At 41.9% G+C, this 14,147-nt stretch overlaps 1 protein-coding gene across 2 annotated transcripts in view; it reads left to right on the forward strand.

Annotated features, from left to right (window-relative positions):
* Positions 1-2,904: 2,904 nt before the first annotated feature.
* Positions 2,905-14,147, forward strand: part of Tmem62 (transmembrane protein 62) — a 32,354-nt gene continuing 21,111 nt past the window's right edge. Inside the window, exons 1-8 of one of the 2 annotated variants that reach the window (XM_041678901.1) lie at positions 2,905-3,436; positions 3,662-3,773; positions 4,869-5,006; positions 6,764-6,809; positions 8,745-8,886; positions 10,922-11,046; positions 11,181-11,303; positions 13,506-13,661. In XM_041678901.1, coding sequence (XP_041534835.1) covers positions 3,257-3,436; positions 3,662-3,773; positions 4,869-5,006; positions 6,764-6,809; positions 8,745-8,886; positions 10,922-11,046; positions 11,181-11,303; positions 13,506-13,661 — 1,022 coding nt within the window. In that variant the 5' untranslated portion in view covers positions 2,905-3,256. Of the gene's footprint in view, positions 3,437-3,661; positions 3,774-4,868; positions 5,007-6,763; positions 6,810-8,744; positions 8,887-10,921; positions 11,047-11,180; positions 11,304-13,505; positions 13,662-14,147 lie in introns of those variants that run through there. The other variant, XM_041678903.1, reaches the window with a different exon arrangement.

Below are 14,147 nucleotides of genomic sequence, written 5' to 3' on the forward strand. Positions count from 1 at the left end.
ATAGAGGCAGAACTAAATCACAGCTACCATCTATTAAACTAGAACTTAAGAAATTTGCAAAAATTAATCATTCCAATATTTGGGGTTTTGTTTACAGAGTTATTTTCTTTTTAAATGCAGTTTACTCCTGGTGTAATGGCACACACCTTTACACACTCTGAACTCAAGGCCAGCCTGGTCTACTCAGTTCTGCAGTTGGATCTACGCAGTGAGACATTGTCTCAAGAAAAGAAAAAGGAGCCTGGCGGTGGTGGCGCATGCCTTTAATCCCAGCACTTGAGAGGCAGAGGCAGGCATATTGCTGTGAGTTTGAGGCCAGGCTGGTTACAAGAGCTAGTTCCAGGACAGGCTCCAAAGCCACAGAGAAACCCTGTCTCAAAAAAAAAAAAAGAAAAGAAAAAAAGGAAGAAAAAAAAAGAAAGAAAAGAAACGAAAAAGGGGAAAAAAGAAATGAAAAATAAAAATATTGCTTATATAAATAATATTGGTTATTATGTTTAAATGGTTGTAAACCAGGCATGGTGGTTTACAACTATAGTGCTAGCTAGCATTTGAGAGGCCACATTAGGAAGATTGTTACAAGTTGGAGACCAGCAGAACTACAAAGTTCCAAGTCTAGCTGCAAAGTGAGGCCCTGTACCAAAAAAAAAAAAAAAAAAAAAAAAAAAAAAAAAAAGCAGAACACATGTTGGTTTACATAAAGCCCTGTATAAAAATATTTTAAACTAATTACCTGGGTGATCGTGGTACACATCTTTAATCCCAGGCCTGGGGATGGGAGTGGTTATCGAGGCAGGTGGATCTCTGAGTTAAGGCCAGCCTGATCTCCAGAGGGAGTTCCAGGATAGTCTCCAAAGCTACACAGAGAAACCCTGTCTCAAAAAACAAAACAAAAACAACATCAAAAATATAATCTGATTAAAAAATTTCTCCTCTGCCTCTATTCTAATGCAGGGAAAAAGGCACACAACACCATGACCAGATTTTTAAAAATAATTGCTGAATTTTAATTGAGATTATTATTATATATAAAAAAGTGGGGTGTTCTTTTGTTAGCTTTTGTTTGTTTCTTTATCTCACTGTCTCCCTCTGGCCTGGAACTTGCTCTCTGCCACCATGCCCCATTGAGTGTTTATGCTTTCTATAGAGCTCTCTCATGTTGGGTAAATTATTCATCCCTGGCAGAGATTCATCCTAGCTATGGTGTGACTTTTCTCTCATAATTTTGTTTTGTTTTGTTTTTTGAAACAGAGTGTTTCTGTGTAACAGCTCTAATTGTCCCGGAACTCACTCTGTAGCCCAGGCTGGCCTCAAACTCACAGAAATCCGCCTGCCTCTGCCTCCCAAGTGCTGGGATTAAAGGTGTGCACTACCACTGCTCAACTTATAACATTTTTCAAAAACTTGTGTCTTTTATTTCTACTCATAAACAAAATTAATTTATGTCATATGTCTTATATACTTTATAGACATAGCATGGATAATTTTGTCCATAAAACAAAGTTTCATGAATGAAAGTTTCTCCTTGTTGGGGTGCATAGCCCAAGCAGGCCTTGAACTCCTGACCCTCATGTCTCTTACTTGCAAGTCAGATCATGTCTCTAATTTGCATGTTATCTCCAGAATTTTACACACACACACACACACACACACACACACACACGCTGCAGATTGTTTGTAATATTTTTCTTTTACTTTTTTAAAAAAAAACATTTTTATAGGGCTGGAGAGATGGCTCAGGAGTTAAGAGAACTGTGTCCTCTTCCAGGGGACATGAGTTCAATTCCCAGCAACCACAATCATCTGTAATGAGATCTGGTACCCTCTTCTGGCCCACAGGGATACACACAGGCAGAACACTGTACATAATAAATAAATGAATCTTAAAAACAAAAAAAGAGAAAAAATAAATCAACAGTCTGTAGTTGTTATTTTGTTTTTGTTTTTTTGGTTTTTTTTTTTTTTTGAGACAGTGTTCCTCTTTGTAACCCTGGAACTCATTCTGTAGACCATACCTCCTGAGCGCTAGAATTAAAGGTGTTCATCACTACCGCCCTGCTAAACATTTTATTTTTAGCAGCTGAAGAGATGCCTCAGTGGTTAGGGGTTAAGATCCTTGCTTAGGATCGGGATTCAGCCCTCAGCACCTACAGTCACAGCAATCTGTAACTCCAGTTCTAGGGGATGCAATGCTCTCTTCTGACCTCCATGGGCACTGCACACTCGTAGTACACAGACATACAAGCAGGCAAAACATTGATACATAAAATAAAAGTAAACGTTTTAAAAGATATTTTGGTTTATTTATTTACTTTAATACACTGTTCTGCCTGCATGTATGCCTGCTGCCAGAAGAGGGCACCAGGTCTCATTATAGAAGGTTGTGAGCTGCCATGTGGTTGCTGGGAATTGAATTCAGCACCTCTGGAAGAGCAGCTAGTGCCCTTAATTTCTGAGCTATTTCTCCAGCCCAAAGCACTATTTGTATAAAAATATTTCTTTCAGGAGAGATGGCTTAGAGGTTAAGAGCACTAACTGCTCTTCCAGAGGACCCACGTTCAGTTCCCAGTACCCACATGGCAGCTCACAATAGTCCAGGGAACCCAACGCCCATGACAAACCACCAATGCAGATAAAAATAAATTTTTTTTAAAAAAAAAGCGCACTAAAAAAGAATTAAAAATATTTTTTTCTGAATACCAATACATAATAGAGTAGGTTAGATAAATTAAGGCCGGAACCAGAATCTAATTATCCTGCCCTCGGTCTATAGGAAATATTGGCAGGCGTACCACAGCGCTACAATATCATATAAATGAGTACACATAAAAGCAGGATAAGGAAAAAGATAATTTTCACAAGACATGAAATTCTGTGGGGGTTATGTTATTTCAGAAGGGGCCAGAGTGAGCCTCCGGTCGCTTTTGTATTTTAAGAGGCGTCCTCATACACACTTTGATTCTCACAAGCATGCTGCAGCACGGAAGGTATCATTAACTTCGCTTTACAGGTGCCGAGGCCGCACCACGGAGGTCAGGGATGCCTGGCCCCGGAGGAGCCAGGTGACGCGCTGCCTCCCGGCCACCCCCTCTCTTGGCTCTTCCTGGTCCTCACTACTTTGGCAAACGCCGGGGAGCCGGGCGGCGGGGCCGCGGAGGCCGGGGCTGAGGCGACTAGCAGCCGTGGAGGTGGCGGCGGCCGGCAGGCGGCCTTAGAGGCCGGAAGTGCGGCCGGAGCGCACCGGGGCCGCGCCGCGATGGCGGGAGTGCTGGCCCTCCGGGTGGTGGCGGGGCTGGCGGCGGCGGCGCTGGCAGCCCTGCTGTTGGAGCACTACGGCCTGGCCGGACCCCCCTCGCCGCTGCAGAAGCCCCGAGACGCCCAGAGGCCGCACCCCGCCCCGGGATCCGGAGCCCACAACGTCTTCTGGGGTCTGCAGGTGACGCGGCGGGAGGCAAGGGACCACGCGGGGGTGGGCAGCCCAGCCCAGCCCAGCAGGGGCCTCGGTCGCGTGCCGACTGCAGGGTCAGAGCCCCGCTCGCTCCTTCCCCGGGGTTCCGTGGCGAATCTTTTTCTTTCCCTTTCCGCGCCCGAGAGCTGCTGGGCCACCCCTGTCGTTCCTGACTCAGATTGTGTGTCTCTGTCCAATGCCTGCTTTTGACAGATATCCGACATTCACCTGAGCAGATTTCAAGATCCCGGCAGAGCATTGGACTTAGAGAAGTTCTGTTCGGAAACCATTGACATCATTCAACCAGCTCTTGTCCTAGCCACTGGTAGGGGGGGATTCCTGTGTTGTGCTGTGCTGTGCTATGCTGTGCTATGCTGTGCTGTGCTGTGGTGGTGATGTACTGTAGTTCTTGATGGTAGAATGGGCAGCAACTGTTGGCTTGAGGATGTTAGGAACAGGAACTCTGTGGACGCAGCTGACAGGAAGCCCTTTGAGCTACAGGCAAGGGGACTTTGTAATTGCCTTTACCAGTTGATACTATAGTCAGGATTCAGGCTAATGCTTTGCCATCTCAAGGTTTTCTCAAAGCAGTAGGTATAAGGCGTGTGATGTGTTTATGACTAGGTGTGGTCTGCGATATATGTATCGCGTGCGCTCGTGTGTGTGTGTGTGTGTGTGTGTGTTGAGTGTGTGTCGTGTATGTGTGTGTTGAGTGTGTGTGTCGTGTATGTGTGTGTTGAGTGTGTATGTCGTGTATGTGTGTGTTGAGTGTGTGTGTATGTGTGTTGAGTGTGTGTTGATGTGATGATGTACCAGCTGATGTCCCACTGAATTTGAGAATTAGGAAAAACCCTTTAACCAGGAATCAAAAGTTCTCCTTTGTTGACTTAACGTTTTCTGTACAAAGAGGTTAACCTTATGTTTTCAATTACTTTAAGGATTCAAGTTACTTCATCCCTTGGTAGTTTTCTAACTGCATTTCCTATACTCTTCCAGTCTATGCACAAGTGCTCCCAAAGTTTGGGGCAGAGAAAAAGGTCCAAGATGTATTTGTGTTTTTTTATTAGATGGTTCAGTTGTCACTCTACTGAAACACGTCCTCTGTTAAGATGAGGTATCAGTCCTCAGTAAACCCCTGCTTCAGGTGTTCTGTTTGCTTTCAAAGAAATTTTGGCTTTTTTATAAATCATTTCTAATATCATAATAACCACATAAACACTTGTTAACTTATGATAATAGAGCCCTTGCTGAGACAATCATGTTGGTTTAAATGGCTCGCTTTGGGCATATGTGGACTCATAACTGATTTTATGTATGTGTGCTGAGTAGCTGAAGAATTTGTATTCCTTCGGGTGTGTGTTTGTCTGAGCCCCCCCGGAGTTTATTTTACATTGCAGTTCAATTCTGTGTAAACCCACAGGAGACCTGACAGATGCCAAAACAAAGGAACACTTGGGATCTAGACAACATGAGGTAGAATGGCAAACTTACCAGAGAATCCTGAAGAAGACCAGAGTCTTGGAAAAAACCAAGTGGCTGGATATCAAAGGAAATCATGGTAAAAGCCAAGAGCCAAATAAAAATTGCACACACACACACGCACACACTCCCTTCAGAAACATAGATTTTACTAGTTTAGATTATAAAGTTATAAAATGGGAACTAATAACATAAAGTTAGATATAATGAAGGCTACTTTTTTTTTTGTTTGTTTTTGGGTTTTTTGTTGTTGTTGTTCTGTTTTGTTTTTTGAGACAAGATTTCTCTAGAGCTTTATCCTGTCCTGGAACTTACTCTGTAGAGCAGGCTGGCCTCGAACCCACAGAGATCCACCTGTCTCTGCCTCCCAAGGGCTGGGGTTAAAGGCATGCACCACCACCACCGAGCTAAAGACCACATCTCTTCTACACAGCTGTAACATATGATATTAAAACTTCAGAGGCAAGTAGAACTCTGTGAGTTTGAGGCCAGCATAGTTTATATAGCAAACTGTAGGTCGGTCAGGCTCCATAGCAAGATCTTGTCTCAAAAGATAAAAAGACAAAAGAAAGAAAAGAAACAAAAAAAGGAAATCCAGAGGCAAAGGTAAGTGTATCTCTGTAAGTCTGAGGCCAGCTTGAGCTACAGAGCAAGTTCTAGGACAGGCTCCAAAGCCACGGAGAAATCCTGCCTTGAAAAACCAAAAAGAGAATCTAAAACATGTGAAAGTTAGTATGATGTTTTCCTCTTTACAAAGGAGAAAGAGTTCTTCAGAAATTATGGCTTATGCTGGATGGTGGTGGCCCACACCTTTAATCCCAGCACTCGGAAGGCAGAGGCAGGTGGTAGATCTCTATGAGTTCAAGACTAGTCTGATCTACAAGAGCTAGTTCCAGGATAGGCTCCAAAGCTACAGAGAAACCATATCTTGAAAAAAAAAAAACCTCAAAAAATTGTGTTTTTAAAAAATCCTATATTTTGTTAAGTGAAAAGAAACTAAATCTACATCTTCGTACTGTATGATTCCATTTATATGACATCTAGAAGATAAAACTATAGGCAGATGACAGATTGTAGTTGCCAGAGGTAGGGGTAGAAGGAGAAACTGACTTTAAAAACATGAAGAAAATTTGGGGTATGATTAGACTGCTTTATAGTTTGATTGTGGTCTTGGATATACCACTGTGTATTTGTCAAAATCCATAGACCTGAGATTGAGAAGCTAGCTCAACTAGTTGGTAGAGTGTTTGCCTTGTATGTGTGAGGCACTTGCTTTGATCCCCCGAACTGTGTACTGGGTGTGGCAACATTCCTGAGGTAGAGGTCAGAGCCTCACAACAGATTCCAGGTCATTCTCTCTAGAATAGGGAGTTCCGGATCAGCCTGGACTAGACGGACACTCTGTTAGAAGCACTTGTTATGAATGTGTAGAATTCATTTCTTTCTGCCTCTGTAACCCCATGATGAAAACAGAACAAGATGGGTAGAGTAGCACTTGCCTGTTATCCCAGCATAAGGAAGGCTGAAGCCAATGAATGAGAGTTTGAGATCAACATGAGCTAGTTCCAGACAAGCAGCAACAGCAGTGTAGACTTAGAATTTTGAAACTGACTTGTTCTAAACAAAATTACAAAATACTTACTATTTCTTCAGTATATTAGGTGCCTTAAAAGCTTCCAGGTAATCTGAGTTTGGTGAAGTTACTGTTCTTAAAATGTCCAGTTGAGCGACATGCTGCCATTTAAAGGGTTACAGAAAGTGCTGTGTTCTTATGTCATTGACATGTTTACATTTTTCTATTTTGCATAGGTGAATGTTTGCTTTTTTTTTTTTTAGACGCATATAACATTCCAAGCCTGGAGAGCATCACGAATTATTACAGGTACCTGAACGATCACAGTGCAGACTACTAAGTAGGATCTGTCAGAAGGAGGGTCAGTCCAGTCAATGAATGAGTGGAATCTTTGTTTCCAAGACAGGCTTTCTCTGTAGCTTTGTTGTTTCTCCTGGAACTCACTCTGTAGATCAGGCTGGCCTTGAACTCACAGAAATCTGCCTGCTTCTGCCTCCTGAGTGCTGGGATTAAAGGCTTGCACTACCACTTCCCAGCAAATGAAATCATTTTTAAAAGATGAAATTTCTGTTTAAAGAATTTTTGATAATTTAGAAAATGAGCTATCATGTATGTGTGTGTACATGCGCATGCGTGCACACGAGCACATATCTGCATGTGTGTTACAATCAGTCCGTTTTTAAAAATATTTTTCTCTGCTTTGATTCTTTTTAGATCTCGCTATGTTCCCCAGGTTGGTCTGAACTTCTAATTCTCCTTCCAGCCTCAGCCTCTCATGCTAAAAATATAGGCATGAGCCACCACGCTTGGCTCTCTCTTTTCCTTTCTCTCTCTTTCTCTCTGTTTCTTTTTTTGTTTCTTACTAAGTAGATCAGGCTGGCTTGGAACTCACCTCCACCTCTTCCAGCCTCCACCTCAGAAATGCTGGGATTAGGGGCGTGAGCCGCCACACCCAGCTTCCTTTAATTTCTTTAGTTACAACTGGGACAAAGCAGAAGTCCTTTGGAGGAGTGTTAGTAGGTGGACTGCTGAGGTCAGTGGGATTTCAGAAAACTGAGATACTGTCAACCTCTGGATTGGCCAGAAAGACCAGCGGTCACCCATGACTGCTTTATCCTTTCCTCTGATTAATATCAACATTACATTTTCTTCATATGTCATGAGTGTGATTTCACCTGGAAACCTCTGTGTTAGAAGCAGTCCCTACGTTTCAGTGTGCTGGGATACTTCTTTTGGTCACAATTTCACTTTCAGTTCCGGCTATTGAGGAGATTTATTGTGCTTTGTCATTTAATCGAGCACTAGGTGTTCTTCAAGAGCTCTTCACTAGCTGTGTGGTCTCAGGGATAGAAGAGCTATCAGGGACCCTGCCTCCAAGGAACTTATGTTCTGGTAATACTAAAAGGAGGGAAGATGTGTCAGGACAGCATTAGAAAAGAGTGTGAAGGGATGGCTGATGAAATGCTGCCTTGCTTCACGTGCGAATCATTACAGGAAGTCAGGAAAGGTAAAGGTCGTCACAGGGTAGACACAGCAAAGGCCTTGAAAAGGGAGTGAAATGTTCTTAAGAGATGGGTTGTGGCTGCAGGTCTGTTCCATTGCTTTTCAAACGTGAGTGTGCAGAATAGCTGCCAGGTTAGACTTTTAATAAAGAGTCCCTCGTTTTTCTCCAGGTGTTTGTTGTAGTGGATATTGACCCCACGGCCTTGTGCAAGCTGGGCACAATGGCACACACCTTAAATCCCAGGTCTCAAGAGGTAGAGGCAGGCAGATTTCTTTGAGTTTGAGGCCAACCTGATCTACATAGTGAGTTCCAGGACAGCTAGGGCTACACAGTGAGACTCAGTCTCCACACATTCACACACACAAAAAGAAGAAGAAGAAGAAGAGGAGGAGGAGGAGGAGGAGGAGGAGGAGAAGGAGGAAGAGGAGGAGGAAGAGGAGGAGGAGGAAGAGGAGAGGAAGAAGAGAATAAAGAAAAAAAAACACCAAAACCCAGTAAATTAATTAATGAAAAAAAAAGTCATATTTCTTTAGCATGGCTTAAAGTGATTCTGCCATCCTAGGGGTGATCCCTTGGTCAGGTGATTGGCCTAGTCCAGTTGGAATGTTAGGTCTCTGTCCAGACCAGAGATTGTATTATCTTGACTAGAAGTCTTTTCTTGACGCGCTTTTATTACTATTCTAACATGAAGCCCACTCTTTCTATCATTGCACTAAAGCCTTTCTGTCTGTATCTTTTAGGAAATATTCTGCTGTGCAGAAGGACGGCTCTTTCCATTATGTGCACAGTACTCCCTTTGGCAACTATTCTTTCATCTCTGTGGATGCCACCCAAAGGCCAGGGCCTAAGAGACCCTATAATTTCTTTGGAATTTTAGATGAGGTATGAGTTGAAAAAATTCACTTCCCTTTTTAGCTTACCTGTTTTTATTTTTTCTTGAATATATTTGGACTGTTTAGTTACCTGAAGTAAACGTGTTGTTATCTAGATATGTTCCAGAAAAATTTTACTGCGGTTACAGATATGTCTAGAAGCTACTAGCTGCTTCAGAATTGTTACTGCTCTGTCTCTATTCTTACCCGAAAGTTGGGAAGGGAGCACCACACTTTTTATATTTATCTATCAAGTGTTTTTTGAATATGTATTAAGTATAGGCTATATTCAGCAAGCTACAGGGCCTATAGTTTAGTATATTATATGTTATATTGTTGCCAATATTATTTAGTAGTCTATATTTTTTTCTAATAAGAGAACAACTTAAACATTTTGGCAAGGCTAAGAACCTGAGAATCTGAGAAGCTCTTGCTATGTCTTAGCACAACAAATGCCAGTTCCTTATTTGATGAGCACATGCTCTTACATGAGACACATGCATCTGCTTAGAAGAGTAAAAGGAGCTAAGATCAAGTAAGTTCCTGGGTGTGTCATCTAGTATCAGAGCATGTGACCAGTTCAGAAAACTGTAGCAAGTGCAGAGTTCATCAGGCACTGAAAGAGCTAAAAGAGGTTCAGAGTTATGTGAAGGTTCTAGAAGTAAAGAATACAGGATACAGTTATATTTCGTTTCCTAATCACCAAGTGCCTTTAGTGAGCTGGTGAACTAGTATTTTTTCTTAGAATAGAGTTTTAAGTATACAATGCACAGATCAAGTACATAAAAATCAATTGTGGTGTTACCTAATGCAGAATTCCTGGTTTTCTGTTAATTTAGATTTTTTTATTTTGTCTTATTTGTATGAGTGTTTTGCCTACATATATGTCTGTATACTGTGTGCATGCAGTGCCCATGGGAATCAGAAGCGGGCACGAGATCTTCTGGAACAGGAGTTACAAATGGTTGTGGTCCACCATGTGGGTGCTAAGAACTGAACTCAGGTCCTCTTCAAGAGCAGCCAGTGCTCTTAACCACTGAGCCATCTCTCCAGCCCCTGAGTCTCCCTAGTCTTACCCCAATTTTACCAAATTAGAAAGGGTAAGGCCCAGAAATTCATTACTGTATGCATGTTATAGATATTATAAGTACATATTCTGTATGTGCAAATTATGTTTTGAAATCAGTGTCATGAAGTGTTTTAAATACAATAAAATATACTAATTTTAAGTGTTTGAAGAATTTACAAATGTATATGCTGTTTTAACTTTCTCTCAGTCAAGATTTAGGACCTGTCTACCACCCTAGAAAGTTTTCTTGTAGAATCTGTCTTTATTCTGATGGTACAAGTGATTGATTTTCTATCAGCATGGTTTTATTTATTCTAAATTTTTAGGTAAATGTGATCCTACAGTATGCATTCTTGGGTTTGGCTTCTAATTCTCAGTGTGATGCTTCTGAGATGTGTGTCTGTGGTTGTGGCCATCCGTAGCTTTTCCCTTTTTACTGCTGAGTATTCCATTATGTGGGTATTTTATTTTGTTGGAGTTTCTAGTATTTGACTATATTGAATAGAGACATTAAGACATTTAGGTTTGTCGGTGGACATATAACATGTGTATGTTTTAGACTTTTGGCTTAGTGTTTCTTTTAGAAATTGTGATATAGCAGTACACAAAACTAAAAAAATTAGTTGTCTCATTAAGGGGAAAATTATTCTCCCCCATTCCTGACACTGGGGATTGAACCCAGGACCTCGTGCTTGCTGCTAGGAAAAAGCTCTACCCCTGAGCCACACTCCTAACCCTGCAAACAGTGACTAACTTATTCTTCAGTTTCATATGCATCAAATGCAGATGGTACTTGCTCTGCTCACTGCAGTCGTCTCAGAATGGAGTAGAATGTGAATGAAGACGGTTCAAACTGATAGAGATCTATTCAGGTCATGACCTACTAGAATTGGGCCACACAGACAATGTGATTATTGTTATAAACTTTAGGGGAAATGTTTGACCTGTCTGGCATTGGATTTTTCTCACATTTCAGAAACAGATGGAGGAACTCTTAACGTTCTCCAAGAAAAGTAGTCAGAGCAACCAGACAATTTGGTTTGGACACTTTACAACATCTACTATCCTTTCTCCGTCCCCGGGGATCCGGACAGTAATGAGGTAAGGCTGGTTCTAGAACCTGAACTGGTCATTTCCAATTGCTGAATCCACTTGCTTTTCTGAAGAGACTCTCTTACTGATTTGGCAAACAGGTTGTCTTTGTTCATTCATTCTGTTTATTTTTCATTGTTTAGTTCGGCCACAGCTTATTTGTGTGGGCACCTCCACACTCTTGGTGGACTGATGCCTGTTTTACACACTCGTCACTTTACGGGCACTTTGGAACTTGAGGTGGGAGACTGGAAAGACAATAGAAGGTAAGGAAGCCTCCCTGCAAATGAAGTTTACACACATTTGCTAAAACAGTGACACTTTATTTGATGGGTTATCCCAGGAAAAACTTATGATAATTCTGTTGTTTTGGTTTGTTATTTTGTTTTTGTTTTTTTTTAAAGATTTATTTATTTATTTATTATGTATACAACATTCTGTCTCGATGTATGCCCGCAGGCCAGAGGAGGGCGCCAGATCTCAGTACAGATGGTTGTGAGCCCCCATGTGGTTGCTGGGAATTGAACTCAGGACCTCTGGAAGAGCAGCCAGTGCTCTTAACCTCTGAGCCATCTCTCCAGTCCCCTTGGTTTGATATTTTGAAGAATAGTTCTAACTATGTAGCCCAGGCTAACCTTTAATCCTTCTGCCTCTGCCTCCTGAGTGCTAGAATTAAAGGCGTGTGCCACCACCAGGCTAATAAATTCACACACGTCTCAATTTCTTTGCTTGTTGCTGTGATAACACTCTGATGAAGCTACTTAGGGGAGAAAGTTGATTCTGGCTCAAAGTGACAGTCCACCCTGCTGAGGAAATCAAGGCAGTAGGAGTCAGAAGTAGCTGATTACATCGTGTCCACAGTCAGGAAGAGAGCAGAATGCTCAGCTCCCTTCACTTATGTCATCCCTGAACCAGTCAGGAAATGGCACCCACAATGGGGTGGGAGTGGGAGTTCTTCCCTCTTTATTTAACAAAATCAAATTATTCCCCCCCCCCAGATGCCCAGAAACCCATCTCAGGTGACTCCAGGTCTTGTCAAGCTGTCGGTTAATGTGTCTCTAGCAATCTTTTCCATTATGTAAAACCTTGTTACAACAGTGATTTTTTTTTAATTAATTACTTTTTTTTAATAGAAATATTCATTTTATTTTATGTGGGTGTTTTGCCTGCATGTGTGTATGTGCACCATGTGCATGCATGGTGCCTGCAGAGGTCAGAAGGGGAACAGATCTCCTGGAACTGGAGTTAGGGATGGTTGTGAACCACCATGTGGGTGCTGGGAACTGAACCCAGGTCCTCTGCAAGAGTAGCAAGTGTACTTAACCACTGAGCCATCTCTCCAGCCCCTAAAGCACTGATGTTTACCATCATTATGCCATGTAAACTTTAAGACATGTCTATTAGAATGTAGGGTTGTCTCTTTTATTCTTTTTGAGGCAACATAGCCCCTAACTGGCCTGATACTGGCTGTGTATGTATACTAGGCCAATGTAGAAATACTTGTGCTTCCTGAGTGCCGGGACCAAGACATACATAACCATGTGTGTTTTTTTTTTTCTTTTTCTATCTTTTTTTTTTTTTGAAAGCATGGTTCAGGCTAGCCTAAAACTTACTCTTTAGCCTAGGCTGGCCTCACCATCCTTTTGACTAATCCTTTCAAGGATTGGGTCTACAGATAGGAGCCACCACATTTGGGTTACTATGTAGTTTTAAACTCCAGTGTTCATAAGAATTGTGGGGGGAAAAAAGAATTGTGAAAGAGTTTAACGGTGTCCAAATCTCACCATTAAAAACGTTATCGGTGTGGGCTGGTCTGTGGACCAAACTCTCAGGTGCACTGGAACTAGATTTTTTTCCCTTGAATTTTGTGCCTGACCTTCTAGTTATTGCTGTCATAGCAATTTAAATTCTTCAACTAAATGAGAGTTCATACTTGATATAGCATTGTTGGTGGAATGAAGAATACCTGATCTTGGGCTTATGATGTTTGAACCCTAGGTTCAAAACAACAGTGTAATAGTGCTGTCTAGAATAAAGTGAACCGAGTTAAAAAGCTTTAAAATCAAAGAGTACAGGCCTTGTTCTGGGACACTTTAGAGTCATTAGCTCAGTGAGAGTCCTGCTGACCCGCAAGTGGGAAAGCCAAAGCTGCAGGAAAGAGGGAAGAGCCTGGAGCAACCCCACCCTGCACCAGTGGTTTCTACATTTGTTCTGTGTTTATCCTTAAGTCTCTCCCTCTCTTTTTGAGACAGGGTCTCCTGTATCCCAGGCTAGCCTTGTAGCTCACTAGCTAGCCCAGGATGACCACAAACGTCTGATCCTCCTGCCTCTACCTCCTGAGTGTCACACGTGGGTTTGGACCCCAGAGCTCCCTGTACGCTAGGCAAGCGCTCCACCACTACATCCTTAGCCCACTCAAGCTCAGAATGAGAAGTAACTAAATTCCCTTACTCTCCTCTGGCCTCCAGGTACCGGATCTTTGCCTTTGATCACGACCTCTTTAGCTTTGCAGACGTAACCTTTGACAAGTGGCCCGTGGTTCTTATCACCAACCCGAAATCACTCCTCTATAGTTGTGCCAAACATGAACCACTAGAAAGGCTCTTCCATTCAACACACATCAGGTATGTTTCAGTGTTTCAGAATTTACTTTCACTTTGAGATGGGTGAAGAATAAGTCATTGTGATTCTATTCCCATGTAAAAGCTAGGGGATGTCCCACTTCTGTTTTTTTCAACAGCTACGCATGTAAACTGTGTTCACTGTTTCATCCCATTCAATATATATATATATATATATATATATATATATATATATATATATACACACACACACATATATATGTGTGTATATATATTATATACACATATATACATACATACATATATAAATAAATAATTTGGGAGTTAGGACTTGAACCGGGGCCTCATGCATATCAGGCATATGTTCTACCACTATTTCTAATCCCCTAAAATGTAATTTTTAAAAAAGATGATAAAATCTTTTAAAATCATCCAGAAACTCTTAAGCCAATCATTATGAAAGACCCCCGGAGTGGGGAGACTCTCACTCAAGTCTCGGGATAACACAACCCCCCAGAAACTCACGAG

This window comes from Microtus oregoni, unplaced genomic scaffold (genome assembly GCF_018167655.1).
Source record: "Microtus oregoni isolate MIOR12 unplaced genomic scaffold, Mior012 000031F_ref0000149, whole genome shotgun sequence".
Taxonomy (NCBI): domain Eukaryota; kingdom Metazoa; phylum Chordata; class Mammalia; order Rodentia; family Cricetidae; genus Microtus; species Microtus oregoni.